Source organism: Sus scrofa, chromosome 9 (genome assembly GCF_054392235.1).
Source record: "Sus scrofa isolate SSC_HxYL_T2T_F1_AM1 chromosome 9, Sscrofa_HxYL_maternal_Yorkshire_Landrace_v2.0, whole genome shotgun sequence".
NCBI lineage: Eukaryota > Metazoa > Chordata > Mammalia > Artiodactyla > Suidae > Sus > Sus scrofa.
The window spans coordinates 9,108,585-9,122,659 of NC_139391.1; the positions used below are offsets into that span (position 1 = coordinate 9,108,585).

Consider the following 14,075-nt stretch of genomic DNA (forward strand, 5'->3'; position numbering starts at 1 on the left):
CCCACCTCATGGGAGTGTCTTGAGCATCATAAGAGAAAAGGACTAGAAAGGTTATCCTAGTTGGCTCTTTCTTTGCACCGGCTCTCTGTAAATGCAGTAGCCTCTTCATCTTCGTCACACCTTTGCAACCAAACATACCAGACTCTCTACTAGAAATAAGCGTCCCCCCGCCCCGGCTCCTGCCGCCGCCCTCAAAGCACAGCTCCCTGCCCTCTCTCCCACTGTTCTCAGCCCCCTTATCCTCAGGCCCCCTGGCAGCAGCCCCTTGGCTCTGAGTCCTGCCGAGTTCCCCCCAGTCTCCCAGACTCATCAGCTCATGCTGGTCCGCAGAGGAGTCTCCACCCTCCGGGCAGGTGCTCCCCGGACGGCTGTCAGAACAGCCTGGGATCCCAAGTCCCGGCACTTTCCCGCACAGCCCCGGGGGCTCGCATCCCTCTCCCGCCCGCCCGGCACACCCATCCCACGACTTACGGGCTCGTGCGTGGGAGTCCAAGGGGAACCAGAGCAGCGCGAGTCCCAGCAAGGAGGAGAGGAGCCTCACCTCGGGAACCATCCTCCCTCTTCCCGGGGCCAGGCCTCCAGGCACTGAGCCGGGAGAAAGTGCGATGAGGGGGACACTGAGGCACGGGGGCACGGCGCAAGGCACGGACCCGGCAGGGGCAACCGCTGCAGTGGAAGCAGCGTCCAGAAGAAGGTGGCGAGGGAGGTCCGCGGTGGGACTAAGAGGAAGGTGGGACGGGAACGGAGCGGGAGAGATGGAGAGATGGAGGAAGGTGGCCGAGAGGCAAGAGCGAGGAGAGCAACGCAGAAGGTGAGAGGGCGGGGAGGAGCAGAAAGACGCGAGAGCACCGGGCTCTGCGGAGCGCGCCGCGTGGGGCGAGGCGCGCGGGGCCGGCGGGCTGCTCGGGGCGCGCGGGCTAGCAGCGGCCGGCGCCCCCTGCTCGCTGGGCTCGGGCTCGGGCCCTGGGGTCCTGGGGCCCGGCGAGGCGGCGGTACCCGCGGCGGCGACGGCGCGGCGGCCGCGGGGGGAGGCTGCGCGCGGGCCGGCTGTGCTCGCCAAGGGCGCCAGGCGCCGCGCTCGGGCGCATTTGTACTTTGCCGCGGGAAGCAGGCAGCCCCAGCCTGGCGCTGGCCTGGCGCTGGCGCCTCCTCTGGGGCACCGCGGGCTCGGTGGATTGGCCACCCGAGAAACAGGCCCACTCTCCCCCTCCTCTCTCGTGCCGGTCTCTGGGACCGACGCTCCAGGCGCGGCGCCGAGAGGAGGCGAGGGGGCTGGGGAGGGGGAAGGAGCCACCCGGGCCACGGATTTTAACCCCTGACTCCCCGCGGCGCCCAGAAGGCAGGAGGATGGAGCCCAGTTAAGCGTCTGATGGAACTTTCGGGGGTGCGGGCGGGGGTGTCGGGGCGGGGGGCGGGGAGAAGGATGAGATGTCGCTGAGAGCTCCGCGGGTGTGTGCCCCAAACCCCGCCTCTGGATGGAATCGGGACACTTGCTCGTCTTAATTCTGTTTGTGGTCTTGGCCACGCCACCTCAGAGTCTGTTTCCCAGATCCCAATACTAAAATGAGGGTCTTAGTGTGTTTTACTATTTTAAATGTCTTCCCAGAACTTGGGAACATGAAATGAGATAATGAACATCAAAGCACTCAGATCTCGAAAAGAAGGGGGGTGGTAATTCCAGGCGCCTGGAATGCTCTTCCCAGTTACCCCCCAAACCCACAGGCGCCATGCCCAAGCTGAAATCCAGCCCAGCTGGATCCTTGGTCCCCCCCCCCGGGGGGGGGCCTTCCTCTGCTTCCCCCCCCCTCACTCTCAAAGCAGGACGCAGCCTTTCCTTTGCCTCTGAGGTCAGGCCCTTACCTCTCTGACAGTGTTGGTCATACTTAGTCTGTTAGGTAACTGCTTTTTGCCAAAGTGTTGTCTTTCTTACCAGAAGGTGAGCTCCCAGAGGGCAGAGCCCTGGAGCTTCCCACCCCAGCCCAGGGTTGGTGCGCCCTACCTTGTGCTGAATGAGAGCATGACTTAATAGGACCTAAGACAAGAGCAAGAGCTCTGTCTAGACAAGAAACCCTCAGATTCTGAACTCCAAAGCCCAGAGCTCTCACTGGCTCACTCTCCAGCTTGCTTGGGTATCTTGGGCAAGTTTATCCATCCCCACTTTGGACCTCAACGTCCTGCCCCGCTTCTCTTGCAGAGCTGCTGGAAACTCCAGGGACTGTTGGAGGGGAGATGAGTGGGAAGAGGTGAGGTGAGATGTGGAATCACATTCCACTCCGGGAGGAATCGCAGTGCCAGGCCGCAATGCTTCTGACTGGCTGTCTATAAAGAGAACTTCCTGGGCTCAGGCTGGGCTCCCATCCACTGTGCTGCCAGGGCATCCCCTTCCAGAACAGAGAGGCCTGGGAGGAACCAGGGATCTCAGAAGCAGAGCTTAACCGGGGCTCTCAGAGTCAGAGATAAACCTGATCTGCCCCCAGGTGCCTTCAGGCCTAATTTCTCCCACTCCAACCTGGCCGGCCACTTCCTCTCCCTTGAGTATCCTTTATTTTAACGGGTAATGAGAGCTCCATAGGTCATCTTGCTTCCCTTTTTGCCTAGGCTTTCAGGGAACTCAGAGTTAAATTAGAGTTTTTTAATTGCAGAAATTACCTCATCTGAAGGCTCTGGAGCAGAGGTTTTTTCCTTTCTCCATCTTTGTCTAAAGTCTGTTATACACATAGATTCATGTCTTAGGTATAAGAGGGCGATTAAGCTTGGCATCCTTGGAGTTCCTGCTGTGGCACAGCGGGTTAAGGATCTGGCATGGTCACTGCTGAGGCGAAGCTTGCAGCTGCAGTTCAGATTCAGTCCCTGGCCCAGGAACTTCCATATGCCATGGGTGTAGCAAAAAAAAAAAAAAAAACCAAAAGACTGGCACCCCCTTCATCCTATCCATTCTCTCTCAGGAAGGGTCTCTACCATGAGACAAAAAAGGTTCTCAGTCCTTCTCCCCATCTTTGTTGTCGTCAGACTTCAGGCCGTCACCATCCCCTCCTAGACTTTCCTAACAGCCTCTTAACCAGCCTCCCACCCCTAGCGGGAGCTCCTCTAGTCCATTCTCCTCACACCTGCTGTAAGAATTATGTAGATTGTTTCTACTGACAAATCTGATCCCATTGCTTTCCCACTTAAAATGCATTATTGGAAATAAAAAATAACATGAAATGCGATGTGATCTCCTGCATTGGATTCTGGCCCAGTAAAAGGACATTTGTGGAGGGAGTTTCCTGGTGGTACAGTGGGTTAAGGATCTGGCATTGCTGCAGCTGTAGTACAGATCACAACTGCAGTTCAGATTCAATCCCTGGTGTGGGAACTTCTGCACGCTGTAGGTGCAGCCAAAACAAAACAAAACAAAACAAAATTAGTGGAAAAACTGGTGAATAAAGTCTGTATTTTAGTTTTAGTTAATAGGAAGGTACCAATATTAGTTTCTTTTTATTTTTCGGCTGCACCTGTGGCACGTGGGAAGTTCCCAGGCCAGGGATCGAGCCCACCCTACAGTTGCAGTCTGTACGATAGCTATGGCAATGCCAGCTCCTTAACCCGCTGCACCACAAGGGAACGGACCAACGTGGATTTCTTAGTCTTGACACATGTGCTGTGGCCAAGTGAGATGACAGCAGTGAGGGAAACAGGGAGAGATATATGGTTCTTACATAAATACTCTGTACTCTCTTTGCCATCTTTCTGACAACCTAAACTCCTTCCAAAATAAAAGTTTATTAAATAAATAAGAGAATAAAACACAATTGGCTCCCCATCACTTACAGATCAAAATTCAAGATTGTTAGCTTTGGATTCAAGATCAGTAAGATCCTTGATGCTTTGGCTCCTGCTCTCTGTTGCGCCCATCGTGTGTTTTCACCAGCCAGGCACCTCCCCACATTGGCCATGCGTTTTCATAGCTGCATAGCTGTGTGCGTGTTCTCCTTCTGCCTGGACTGTCTTTCTTCTCCTGCATCGAGTGAATTCTGTTTTACTTTTCAAAAATCGGCTCTGAGTCACTTCTCTCCCTGAGGCCTTCCCTGGGTCCCTCAAGCGAAGTGAATCTTTAGCAGCACTTTTTTTTTTTTCTTGTCTTTTTAGGGCCACCCCCACAGCATATGGAGGTTCCTGGGCTAGGGGTCCAATCAGAGCTGTAGCCACCGGCCTACACCACAGCCACAGCAATGGCAGATCCAAGCCAAGTCTGCAACCTACACCGCAGCTCAGGTCAACACCAGATCCTTAACCTACTGAGCGAGGCCAGGGATCCAACAGGCATCCTCATGGATGCTCGTCAGATTTGCTTCCGCTGGTAGCATTTCCTGTTGTAGCTATTGCACTGTAAATACGTGCATTTCTATCCCGCGCTCTGAGGGCAGGGGTCTTTTTCTCTCATTGATACCTGTTTTCTCAGCTCTTAGTAAAGTCTGCAGCACACAAAGATACTGATAGATTCTTGTTTCCTGAATGAGGGAGGACCTCAGTGATGTGAAGAGTTCTTATTCTTTCATGGGAGAGCCTTTGGCATCCCTCTTGCCCTCCCTCTGCTTTAATCAGTGATTGACATAAGGAACAAGCCCTTGAGGAGAGTTTCTGTGTCTTCTGTAGAAATGCTAGGGAGGATGGTTGTCCATATGTCATCTCATGTCCTTTTAGCAGGGCAGTTTGATACATTCTTCCAAAATCGAGTCAGGACACAAAAAATGGATCTACCCATAGCAATTTGTTGCACCAAGTTTGCCTGGCACCTGCTTGCTTCCCTTCTTAGGGAACTTGTTCACAGCCTTCCAAGGTGGCCCACCACACTGTTGGGCAGCTCTGTTAGAAAATTCTTAAAAAAAAAAAAGGAAAAAGGGAGTTCCCATCGTAGCTCAGTGGTTAACGAATCTGACTAGGAACGATGAGGTTGTGGGTTTGATTCCTGGCCTCGCTCAGTGGGTTAAGGATCCGGCATTGCCGTGAGCTGTGGTGTAGGTCGCAGATGCCGCTTGGATCCCGAGTTGCTGTGGCTGTGGCTGCGGCCGGCAGCTATAGCTCCGATTAGACCCCTAGCTTGGCAACCTCCATATGCTGTGGGTGTGGCCTTAAAAAGACAAAAACAAACAAACAAACAAACAAAAACAACAAAAAAGAAAATTCTTCCAGCTGAAATCTGATTCTCTGAGATTCCCCACATTGCTCCTAGCTCTGCCCTCAGGACAAGCCAAGCCCTTTGATCTTTTGAGAGGAGACGAGGCAGAGAACCCTTCTTCTGTACTCTCATCCTTACTACTTCTGGCCCCAGGAACCCCTCATGCCACATTAAACTTTCTCTCTCTTCAAATACTCTCGGTATTCTTTTCTTTCTTTCTTTTTTTTTTTTTTTTTTAAGGGCCGCACCTGCGGCACATGGAGGTTCTCAGGCTAGGGGTCAAATCGGAGCTGCAGCTGCTGGCCTCCACCACAGCCACAGCCAACGCCAGATCTGGGCCGCATCTGCACATCTGCAACCTACACCACAGCTCACGGCAACACCAGATCTTTAACCCACTGAGCGAGGCCAGGGATTGAACCTGCAACCTCGTGGTTCCTAGTTAGATTCATTTCCGCTGAGAACTCCACGATGGGAACTCCAAACACGCTTAGTATTCTTTTGCCACCCCCCCTCCCCAATGCCTCTGCACATTAAGTTTTTTGTAATACCTTCCCTCTACCTACTCTATCTGTCTGGCTTATTTTTCCAGGATCAAGGTAAATGTCACTCACTTGACAGTTATTGAGAGCCAGGCCTGTCCCAGGCGCTGTGCTGGGTGCTAGGGACACCACGGAGAATCAAACAGACGCGGATGCCTCTGTTTGATTCAGGTTCTCACTGAAGTCTCTCTAACAGCTTTCTTTCCTTCATGCTTCTCCATCATCGCTCTGTTATAGCCCTTATCACATTAAATCATCCCGAGGTTTATGTCACCTCCTCCAAAGTGAGAACACGCACTGTTACCTATCTAATGTCTTCCCTCGCCCTCAGCACACAGCTTGTACATAGTAGCAGCTAAATAAAAGGCCTGTTAATATTAAATTCTTGTTCTTTCAAGTAGTACTCTTGGGACTTGTTATTTGTGACTAATGGGCCTTCTTCTGGGCTGCAGGCTGATTGATTCTGTAAAACTTGCTTAACTAAGAATCATAGAGTTCAGTGTCAAGGAAAGCCTTCCTTAATTCTGTGAGATTCTAAAAGCAGATCTGCCCCATTTAAGAAGACTAGATATGGGAGTTCCCGTCGTGGCTCAGTGGTTAACAAATCCGACTAGGAACCATGAGGTTGCAGGTTCGATCCCTGGCATCGCTCAGTGGGTTAAGGACCCGGCGTTGCCGTGAGCTGTGGTGTAGGTTGCAGGCAAGGCTGGTATCCCGCGTTGCTGTGGCTCTGGTGTAGGCAGGTGGCTACAGCTCTGATTCGACCCCTAGCCTGGGAACCTCCATATGCCGAGGGTGTGGCCCTAGAAAGGACAAAAAAAAAAAAAAAAAAAAAAAAAAAAAGAAGAAGAAGAAGAAGACTAGATGCTACAGTAGTGGTGTGCTGACAAGTGTTTAACAACCAGCTCTTCAGGGGAAAAAAGCCCTGGTTTGTAGCATTTGCCAGTTTCCCTGGTGTGAATACTCCCATCATAGCCAATCTCAGGCTGTCAAAGGCATTCGCTGGATGTGGAGTTGAGATGCACAGTAGGGCACCATCATGCAGCATCTCCATCATACAGACAATAGAATGGTAAACAACTTCAAGAGCATTGAGAGTTCCTGCCATGGCTCAGCAGCAACAAATCTGACTAGTATCCACGAGGACACAGGTTCAATCCCTGGCCTCACTCAGTGGGGTTGCTGTGAGCTGTGGTGTAGGTCACAGACTCGTTGCTGTGGCTGCGGTGTAGGCTGGCAGCTACAGCTCCAATTCCACCGCTAGCTTGGGAACCTCTGTATGCTGAGGGCGCAGCCCTAAAAAAAGAGACAAAAAAAAAAAAAAAAAGAACATTGACCGTAAAATGCAGTAAAACAGTAAAATGTAGTAAAAGTAGGGAATGATGAGTTCAGTGTTTTAAATATAACTTATTTAATTGGAAATTTATATAATTTAATGTTGAAAAATCATCGTGTTTATGGAGTTCCCTGGTGGCCTATGGGTAAAGGACTCAGCATTGTCACTGCTATGGCTTGCGTTCAGTCATTGGCCTGGGAACTTCCACATGCCTTGGGTATGGCAAGAAGGAAGGAAGGAAAGAAAGAAAGAGAGACAGGAAGAAAGAGAGAAATCATGTTTTAATGATCGCTTGTAAAATCCCTGGAAATACATCTCTCGGCTCTCCAGAGCCCTTACAGCACAGCCTTTACTTGATGGTGTCCTGAAAAGGATAAACGAATTGACTCTTGAAAGTTGTGTCCAGCTTAGGTACAGGAGGAGGAAAGTCTTAGTTAAAGGAACCGTGAAAGTTGATGTTATTTGTAAAGCGAGCAATCCCTACTCTTCCCAGGACAGTCTGTCCACAGAGATGCTGATGGAGGAGGTATCAGGAAAGCATGAGTGGGAAAGATACAGCCCTTAGCCGACATCAATACTGTGAATGTCAAATCTTTTTTTGACCATGTCCACGGCATGCAAATATTCCCCGGGCCAGGGTTCAAACCTGCGCCACAGCTGTGACAAGTCCAGCTGCTTAATCTGCTAAGCCACCAGGGAACTCCTAGCCGGCATCATTGGTAACCAAAGCCCTAAGGAGAACAGATCTTCTGCTCCTGCTTCCTCTATGCTCAGGGGGACTTTCCGAGCCGCACTTGTGACCTGCGCTGCAGCTGCGACAATGCCAGATCCTTTAACCCGCTGCACAGGGCAGAGATCAAATCTGCATCCTGGCCCTGCAGAGATACTGCTGATCCTGTTGCGCCACAGCGGGAACTCCCTCAGAGACTTCTTTTCATAGGTCCATGAAGATGTAGCTAGAGCACCAGTGAAAGGGTGCTGGGCGCCCTACAACTTGGGATCCATAGCCCAAGTGGCAGCCACAACATCCACCCAAAGATGGAATGGGGAGCTGCCAGAGTTATCTTTTAAAAATGTGAGTCATTCGCTGTGACTTTTTTTTTTTTTGTCTGCTATTTCTTTGGGCCGCTCCCGCGGCATATGGAGGTTCCCAGGCTAGGGGTCTAATCGGAGCTGTAGCCACCGGCCTACGCCAGAGTCACAGCAACGTGGGATCCGAGCCGCGTCTGCAACCTACACCACAGCTCACGGCAACGCCGGATCGTTAACCCACTGAGCAAGACCAGGGACGGAACCCACAACCTCATGGTTCCTAGTCGGATTCGTTAACCACTGCGCCACGACAGGAACTCCTCGCTGTGACTTTCTTGTTTAAGCCCTCTTCACTGCACCTAGAATAAAATCTCAATCCTTTGCCACATTCTGGAAGCCCCTCCATGACCTGGCCGCCACCTGCCCTCTGACTTGCGACCGTTCTCCGGGTTCTGGTCATGCTCCAGGGCACTGGCCCTTCTGTCCCCATGTACACCAAGCTGCCTGGACCCTCCCCAGGGTCTTCACCCTGGAGGTTCCTCCTGCTCAAAACGCTCTTCCCTCATTTTTTTTTTCCCCAGCTGACACTTCATTCTGCTCACACGTCACTTCCTTGGTGAGGTTTTCCATACTCAGCCGATCTAACGATGTCCCCTCCAGTCAGTTTCTATCACAGTATTGCCTTATATTATCTTCCTTGTGGCACATCATTACCTGAAGTGTATTTCTTCACTTACATATAATCTGCTTCCCCGATGAGCGAGGAAAGCGTTATAACAGCCTGGACCTTCATTCTTGATCGCTGCTATATTCCTAGTTCTTAGAATAGTGCCTAGGACATAGAAGGGGCTTACTGCATTTTTTTTTTTAATGAAAATAATTGGAGGAGAGACTACTTATCTGGACTATATGATTCATGTGAGGAATGAACCATAAACGCAAGACTCCAAATTCTTGGAATTAAACCACACTCATGTTTTCATCGTTGTTATGACCGCCCTCATTTTATTCTCATTTCACAACCATAGTTATCGACAACAGTGCTGCACAGCACATGGGGGGACTTACTGTGTGTAGAATGAAAGTGAATGGATAGACATCAGCATTACAGCTGACCTCAAACTTCCTTTCCAGGCTTATTTGCTGCTCCCTCCCTCCAGCTGCTTGTATATACTACGCTCTGGCTACTCAGAACCACTGGATACACCATGTCTTTATGTCTTAGTGTGTTGGCTTAGTCTACTCTTCCTTCTATTTGGAACGCATTCCTTGCCCTTTTTTTTTTTTTTTGACTGTAGACGTTCCTGGGCCAAGGATCGAACCCATGCCATAGCAGTGACCTGGACCACAGCAGTGACAATGCCAGACCCCTAACTGGCACTTCAGGGTGACAGTGCCAGCTCCCTAACTGGCGTTCCAGGGAATTCCCCCATTTCCCGTCGTTGATGAATTATTCTTCCTTTAGGACCCAGTTTTGTGTTTCATCCAGTAGTTAGTCACTTCCTGTTCTTGCACTTTCATATCACTTTGTCTACACCACTATTAAACACTCATTCTGCGGAGTTCCTGTTGTGGCTCAGCGGAAACGAGCCTGGTTAGTATCCATGAGGATGCGGGTTCGATTCCTGGCCTCCCTCAGTGGGTTGAGGATCCGGCGTTGCCATGAGCTGTGGTGTAGGGCGCAGATGAGGCTCAGATCCAGCGTTGCCATGGCTGAGGCTGTGGCGCAGACCGGCAGCCGCAGCTCCAATTAGACTCCCAGCCTTGTAATTTCCATATGCCTCGAGTGCAGGCCCAAAAAGCAAAACCAAAAAACAATAAGCCAAAAAACCTCCTCCTAGGAGTTCTCTTATGGTATAGCAGGTTAAGGATCTGGGAGTTGTCACTACAGCAGCTTGGGTCGCTGCTGTGGCATGGGTTGGATCCCTGACCTGGGAATTTTCACATGCCATGGGCGCAGCCAAAAAAATTAATAAAGGAAGGAGTTGTTGTAAAAAATAAAACAAAACTCACCTCCATAATTATAGTCATTAGTTGATATATCTGCCTTCTCCCCTAGATAGTGGACTCTTTGAGGGCAGGGACAGTATATTTTCGTCTCTGTGTTCTCAGAAACCACTGCTGGGTCTGCTGCAGGTTATTTGCTGAAATCCTCCGCCTGGTGTTGGGCAGAGGCTGCCTGCAGAGCCATACGCCAAATGCTGAAGGAGACGTACGATGCTGGGCAAAACACGGTCCCTGGCCCCAAGAACTTACAATCTAATTCGAGAGACAAGTCATTTTCATAGAAAAGATATCATTAAAAACCAGTGTATTGTAGAATTAAATATGAACCGATTTAAATCTTGGCGCAGTAGAGCATGAACCGGTCTGGAGTCGCTGGTAGACTTGGTTTCTGGTGACACTGCTTTACCATTTTCACTGTGTGGCCTTGACAAATTATTTCTCTTTTTCAGACCTTGGTTTTCTTCCCTGTTAACAAAGATGTTTGATGAGAAGCCTTGGATGTTTTCTAAAGTGGATTCCCGCTCTGACGTTCTGCATTTGGCTCCATGGAAACTGGGGGCAAGGGATGGTGGGGAGAGCTCAGTAGTCTTGGTTCGCCCCCTGGTGGTCACTTAGCAACATCACAGTCCCGGGAGACCTGGCCTCAGGCTTTTCTCGGGCCTGGAGGTAGCAGAGCTCAGAAATTTCTAGAAGAGAACCAATCAGCTGGTCCCTGGTGGATTAGTATAGAATCTATCCTCCTTCAAGGACAAAGGAACTTAGGAGATCATGCTCTCTGTTCTCAGGCTCCCGCCGAGCCGATCTCATGTCTGTTTCTTTCCGAACCAAAAGTCCATCTTTAGAGGCTCTTAGGTGGCCCCCCTGACTTTTTCCCCCTGCTTTCATCACAGTACGAAGGCAAATTTTTCATTCTTGTCAATATTACTATCCATCCATTTATGACAAAAATGAAAGTTTTTCTCTCTTTCTCACTCTTTTCCTCTTTTTCCTCTTGCTGGAGCATTTGGTCCAGAAAAGATGAAGGGACAGGATTTCTTTGATGACATGAGGATAACAGACTAGAATAAGACATGTAATTTATACTGAAAAGGTGATCAATACTAGCAGAGAAATGTTTGTCTTTTTTTTTTTTAGATTCATGCTTTATGTTGTTCTTCCAGTTTTATTGAGATATAATAGACATAATTCAGCACTGTAGTAGTTTAAGGTGTAGACATAGTGGTTACACTTACATACGTCATGAAATGAGCAACACAATAAGTCCAGGGAACATCCCTCATCTCACAGAGATACAAAATTAAAAAGAAATTTTTTTTCCCTTGTGATGAGAATTTAAGACTTACTCCAACAACTTTCATAAGCAACATGCAACAGTGTTAATTGCATTAACCAAGTAGCACATTACAGCTGTAGTACTCGTGTATCGTGTTGCTGGAAGTCTATACCTTTGGACCACCTTCATTGAATCCCCCTTCCTTCTCCCCCCAGGCTCATGCTTTAGAAAGATCATTCTAGCTGCAACACAGAGAATAGAAAAAGACAAGACTAGGAGTTCCTGTTGTGGCTTAGCGGAAATGAACCGGACTGGTATCCATGAGGATGCAGGTTCAATCCTTAGCCTTGCTCAGTGGATCAAGGATCCGGCGTTTCCAGGAGCCGTGGTGTAGGTTGCAGACTCGTCTCAGATCTCACGTTGCTGTGGTTCTGACCCAGAGCCTGGGAACTTCCATATGCTGCAGGTGCAGCCCTAAAAAGAAAACAAAAAAAGCTAAAGACAAGACTGGGTGGAAAGTGTGCTGGGTATTTTCTCTGTGCTTCCTCAGATGCTCTCTCCACCCTACTCCTATCTGTTCTGTGGCCCAGAATTCTGACCTGTGTGGCTCCCAGTGGACTGGAAACTTTTGCCTGTTAGATGTCTCCCTCTGAAACAGAGTTAGGGAGGGCCATTTGCCCATTTTATTTCCTTAGACTCTGTATGTCCAACCTAAAGGATTCAGAGCCACCTCTCTTCCCTTAAAAGAAGACCAACCCAATCAAAGAGAGCACTGGTTGCTTGGAATCCTGAGCCAGAGCCTAGAGGAAGAAGGAGAGGGTCTCTGAGGGTAGGGTAGAGAGGAAACGAGACTAGCGGGTGGGAGAGGGGTGCAGAGAGAGAGAGGGTGAGCCCGGTTGCGGATTCTAGGTGGGTCTGTAGGTATCTGGAGGGGAAATGTAAAGAAAGTGAATTCTTTTTCTCCACCAGTGCGGCTTGTTTGTTAAACGGAACTTTTTCTTTTCTGGCAGTGCTCCACACTTCAGACCTCGTGAAACACTAAAGCCATAACTAAGGCGATAATGTTGGTTCATTCCACAGCATCTGGAATGTGCTAAATACTGTACCTGAAGCTGGTCCCACCAAAGCTGGCTCAGCATCCATACCTGGCCTGCCTTTTTGTTCTCTGCTGATTTCTCAGCAGATCTGTGATCCTACCACATAGCAGGTGCTCACTAGATATTTGTTACATATGTGAATGTTGGGGGCACTGTACTTTCTCCAGTGAGATCTTGGTTCCATGGGGGGTGGAATGAAGTTCGCTTAGATTATTTTTTATTCCTCACTGATAATGATAGGATCGGGGGTATCCTTATAAAATATAGATCTGTATATGACCCTCCCTTGGTCCAAGTATTAAGCCTTCCAGTGGTCCCCCAATAGCCTGAATTTCTTTCTCTGTAAAACGGAGATGATAATATACTCAGCTCAGAGGGTTTCTTTAGGTTTAGATAAGACACATATATTATTGTTGGCCTGTGCCAAGCATGTGGAAGTTGCTCACTGAATTCTAGTTCCTTTTCTTCTCCAATTTTCTTTTCTCCTCCAAATAAATTATTTTTTTTCCTCCTGCACAGCATGGTGACCCAATTACACATACATGTATACATTCTTTTTTCTCCCATTGATGCTCCATCATAAGTGACTAGACACAATTCCCAGTGCTACACAGCAGGATCTCATTGCTTCTTCTCCAATTTTCTCAACTCACGTCCAACCCAATGTTCCAGCCACATCAAATTCCTTATCAGTCCCCCACAGCTCCTGAACTTTCATACATTTGTGCTTCTGCTCTTGTTTTCCCTCTGCCCAGAATGGCTTCCCTGTGTCTAACTGGTGACCTCGTCCTTATCCTCCAAAATTGAGCTCATGATGTGGGTGAGGAGGGCCGACGGGGTAGCAGTGGTGTAGACCGTGGCGTGCCAGTTAGGTACACACTACGAGAAGGATGGCGGGGAGTGTGGGCAGCGATGCAAACGGTCGGGAGTGGCAGAGCAAAGGCAGCAGGAGAGGACGTGCTGGAAGGTGTGGCTGACTGTGACCCATTCCAGGTGGCCTCCTCGATGACAGCATTTGAGTGTGTGCGTCCTCCTTCCCTTGCTGGGCTGTGGCACAGGAGGGGACTTAGAGAAAAAGCAACACTGGGGCGTCTTTTACACTGGGCTGTTGGACTAAGCTTCTCCGATTATTGCATAACTTAGGAAGCAGTCCTGACAAGCATTTTCAGGTGACACTTCAGAAGCAACAAATCAGGGAGTTGTCGTGGTGGCTCAGTGGTTAATGAATCTGACTAGGAACCATGAGGTTGCGGGTTTGATCCCTGGCCTTGCTCAGTGGGTTAAGGATCCAGCGTTGCTGTGAGCTGTGGTGTAGGTCTCAGACACAGCTCAGATCCCTCATTGCTGTGGCTCTGGCGTAGGCCGGTGGCTACAGTTCCGATTCAACCCCTGGCCTGGGAACCTCTGTATGCCGCTGGAGCGGCCCTAGGAAAGGCAAAAAGACAAAAACAAACAAACAAAAACAACAACAAATCAGTATCTCAGTCAGAGTACTTTGTTGCAGACAACAGAAATTGTGAGAAATGTAAGGGGGAAAAAAAAAGAGGAGTTCACTCAAAAGATGCAAAGAGTTGACAGGGAGGCTGGAGAGCGAGGTGGGGAAAATGGGTTGTAACCTAGGAAGGCCAGG

The 14,075-nt window shown here is 49.6% G+C and overlaps 2 protein-coding genes across 6 annotated transcripts in view; one reads left to right on the forward strand and one right to left on the reverse strand.

Moving 5' to 3' along the window:
- CHRDL2 (chordin like 2) overlaps positions 1 to 1,229 on the reverse strand; it is a 35,450-nt gene extending 34,221 nt beyond the window's left edge. For all 3 annotated transcript variants that reach the window (XM_005667124.4, XM_003482562.5, XM_084975223.1), the window contains exon 1: positions 472 to 1,229. In XM_005667124.4, coding sequence (XP_005667181.3) covers positions 472 to 553 — 82 coding nt within the window. In that variant the 5' untranslated portion in view covers positions 554 to 1,229. The remainder of the gene's footprint in view (positions 1 to 471) is intronic.
- Positions 1 to 14,075, forward strand: part of RNF169 (ring finger protein 169) — a 136,158-nt gene that overhangs the window by 13,951 nt on the left and 108,132 nt on the right. Inside the window, exon 1 of one of the 3 annotated variants that reach the window (XM_084975220.1) lies at positions 502 to 811. The exons of the other annotated variants lie outside the window; for them this stretch is intronic. The gene's annotated coding sequence lies outside the window, so the exon portion shown is untranslated. Of the gene's footprint in view, positions 1 to 501; positions 812 to 14,075 lie in introns of those variants that run through there. 3 annotated transcript variants of the gene reach the window in all.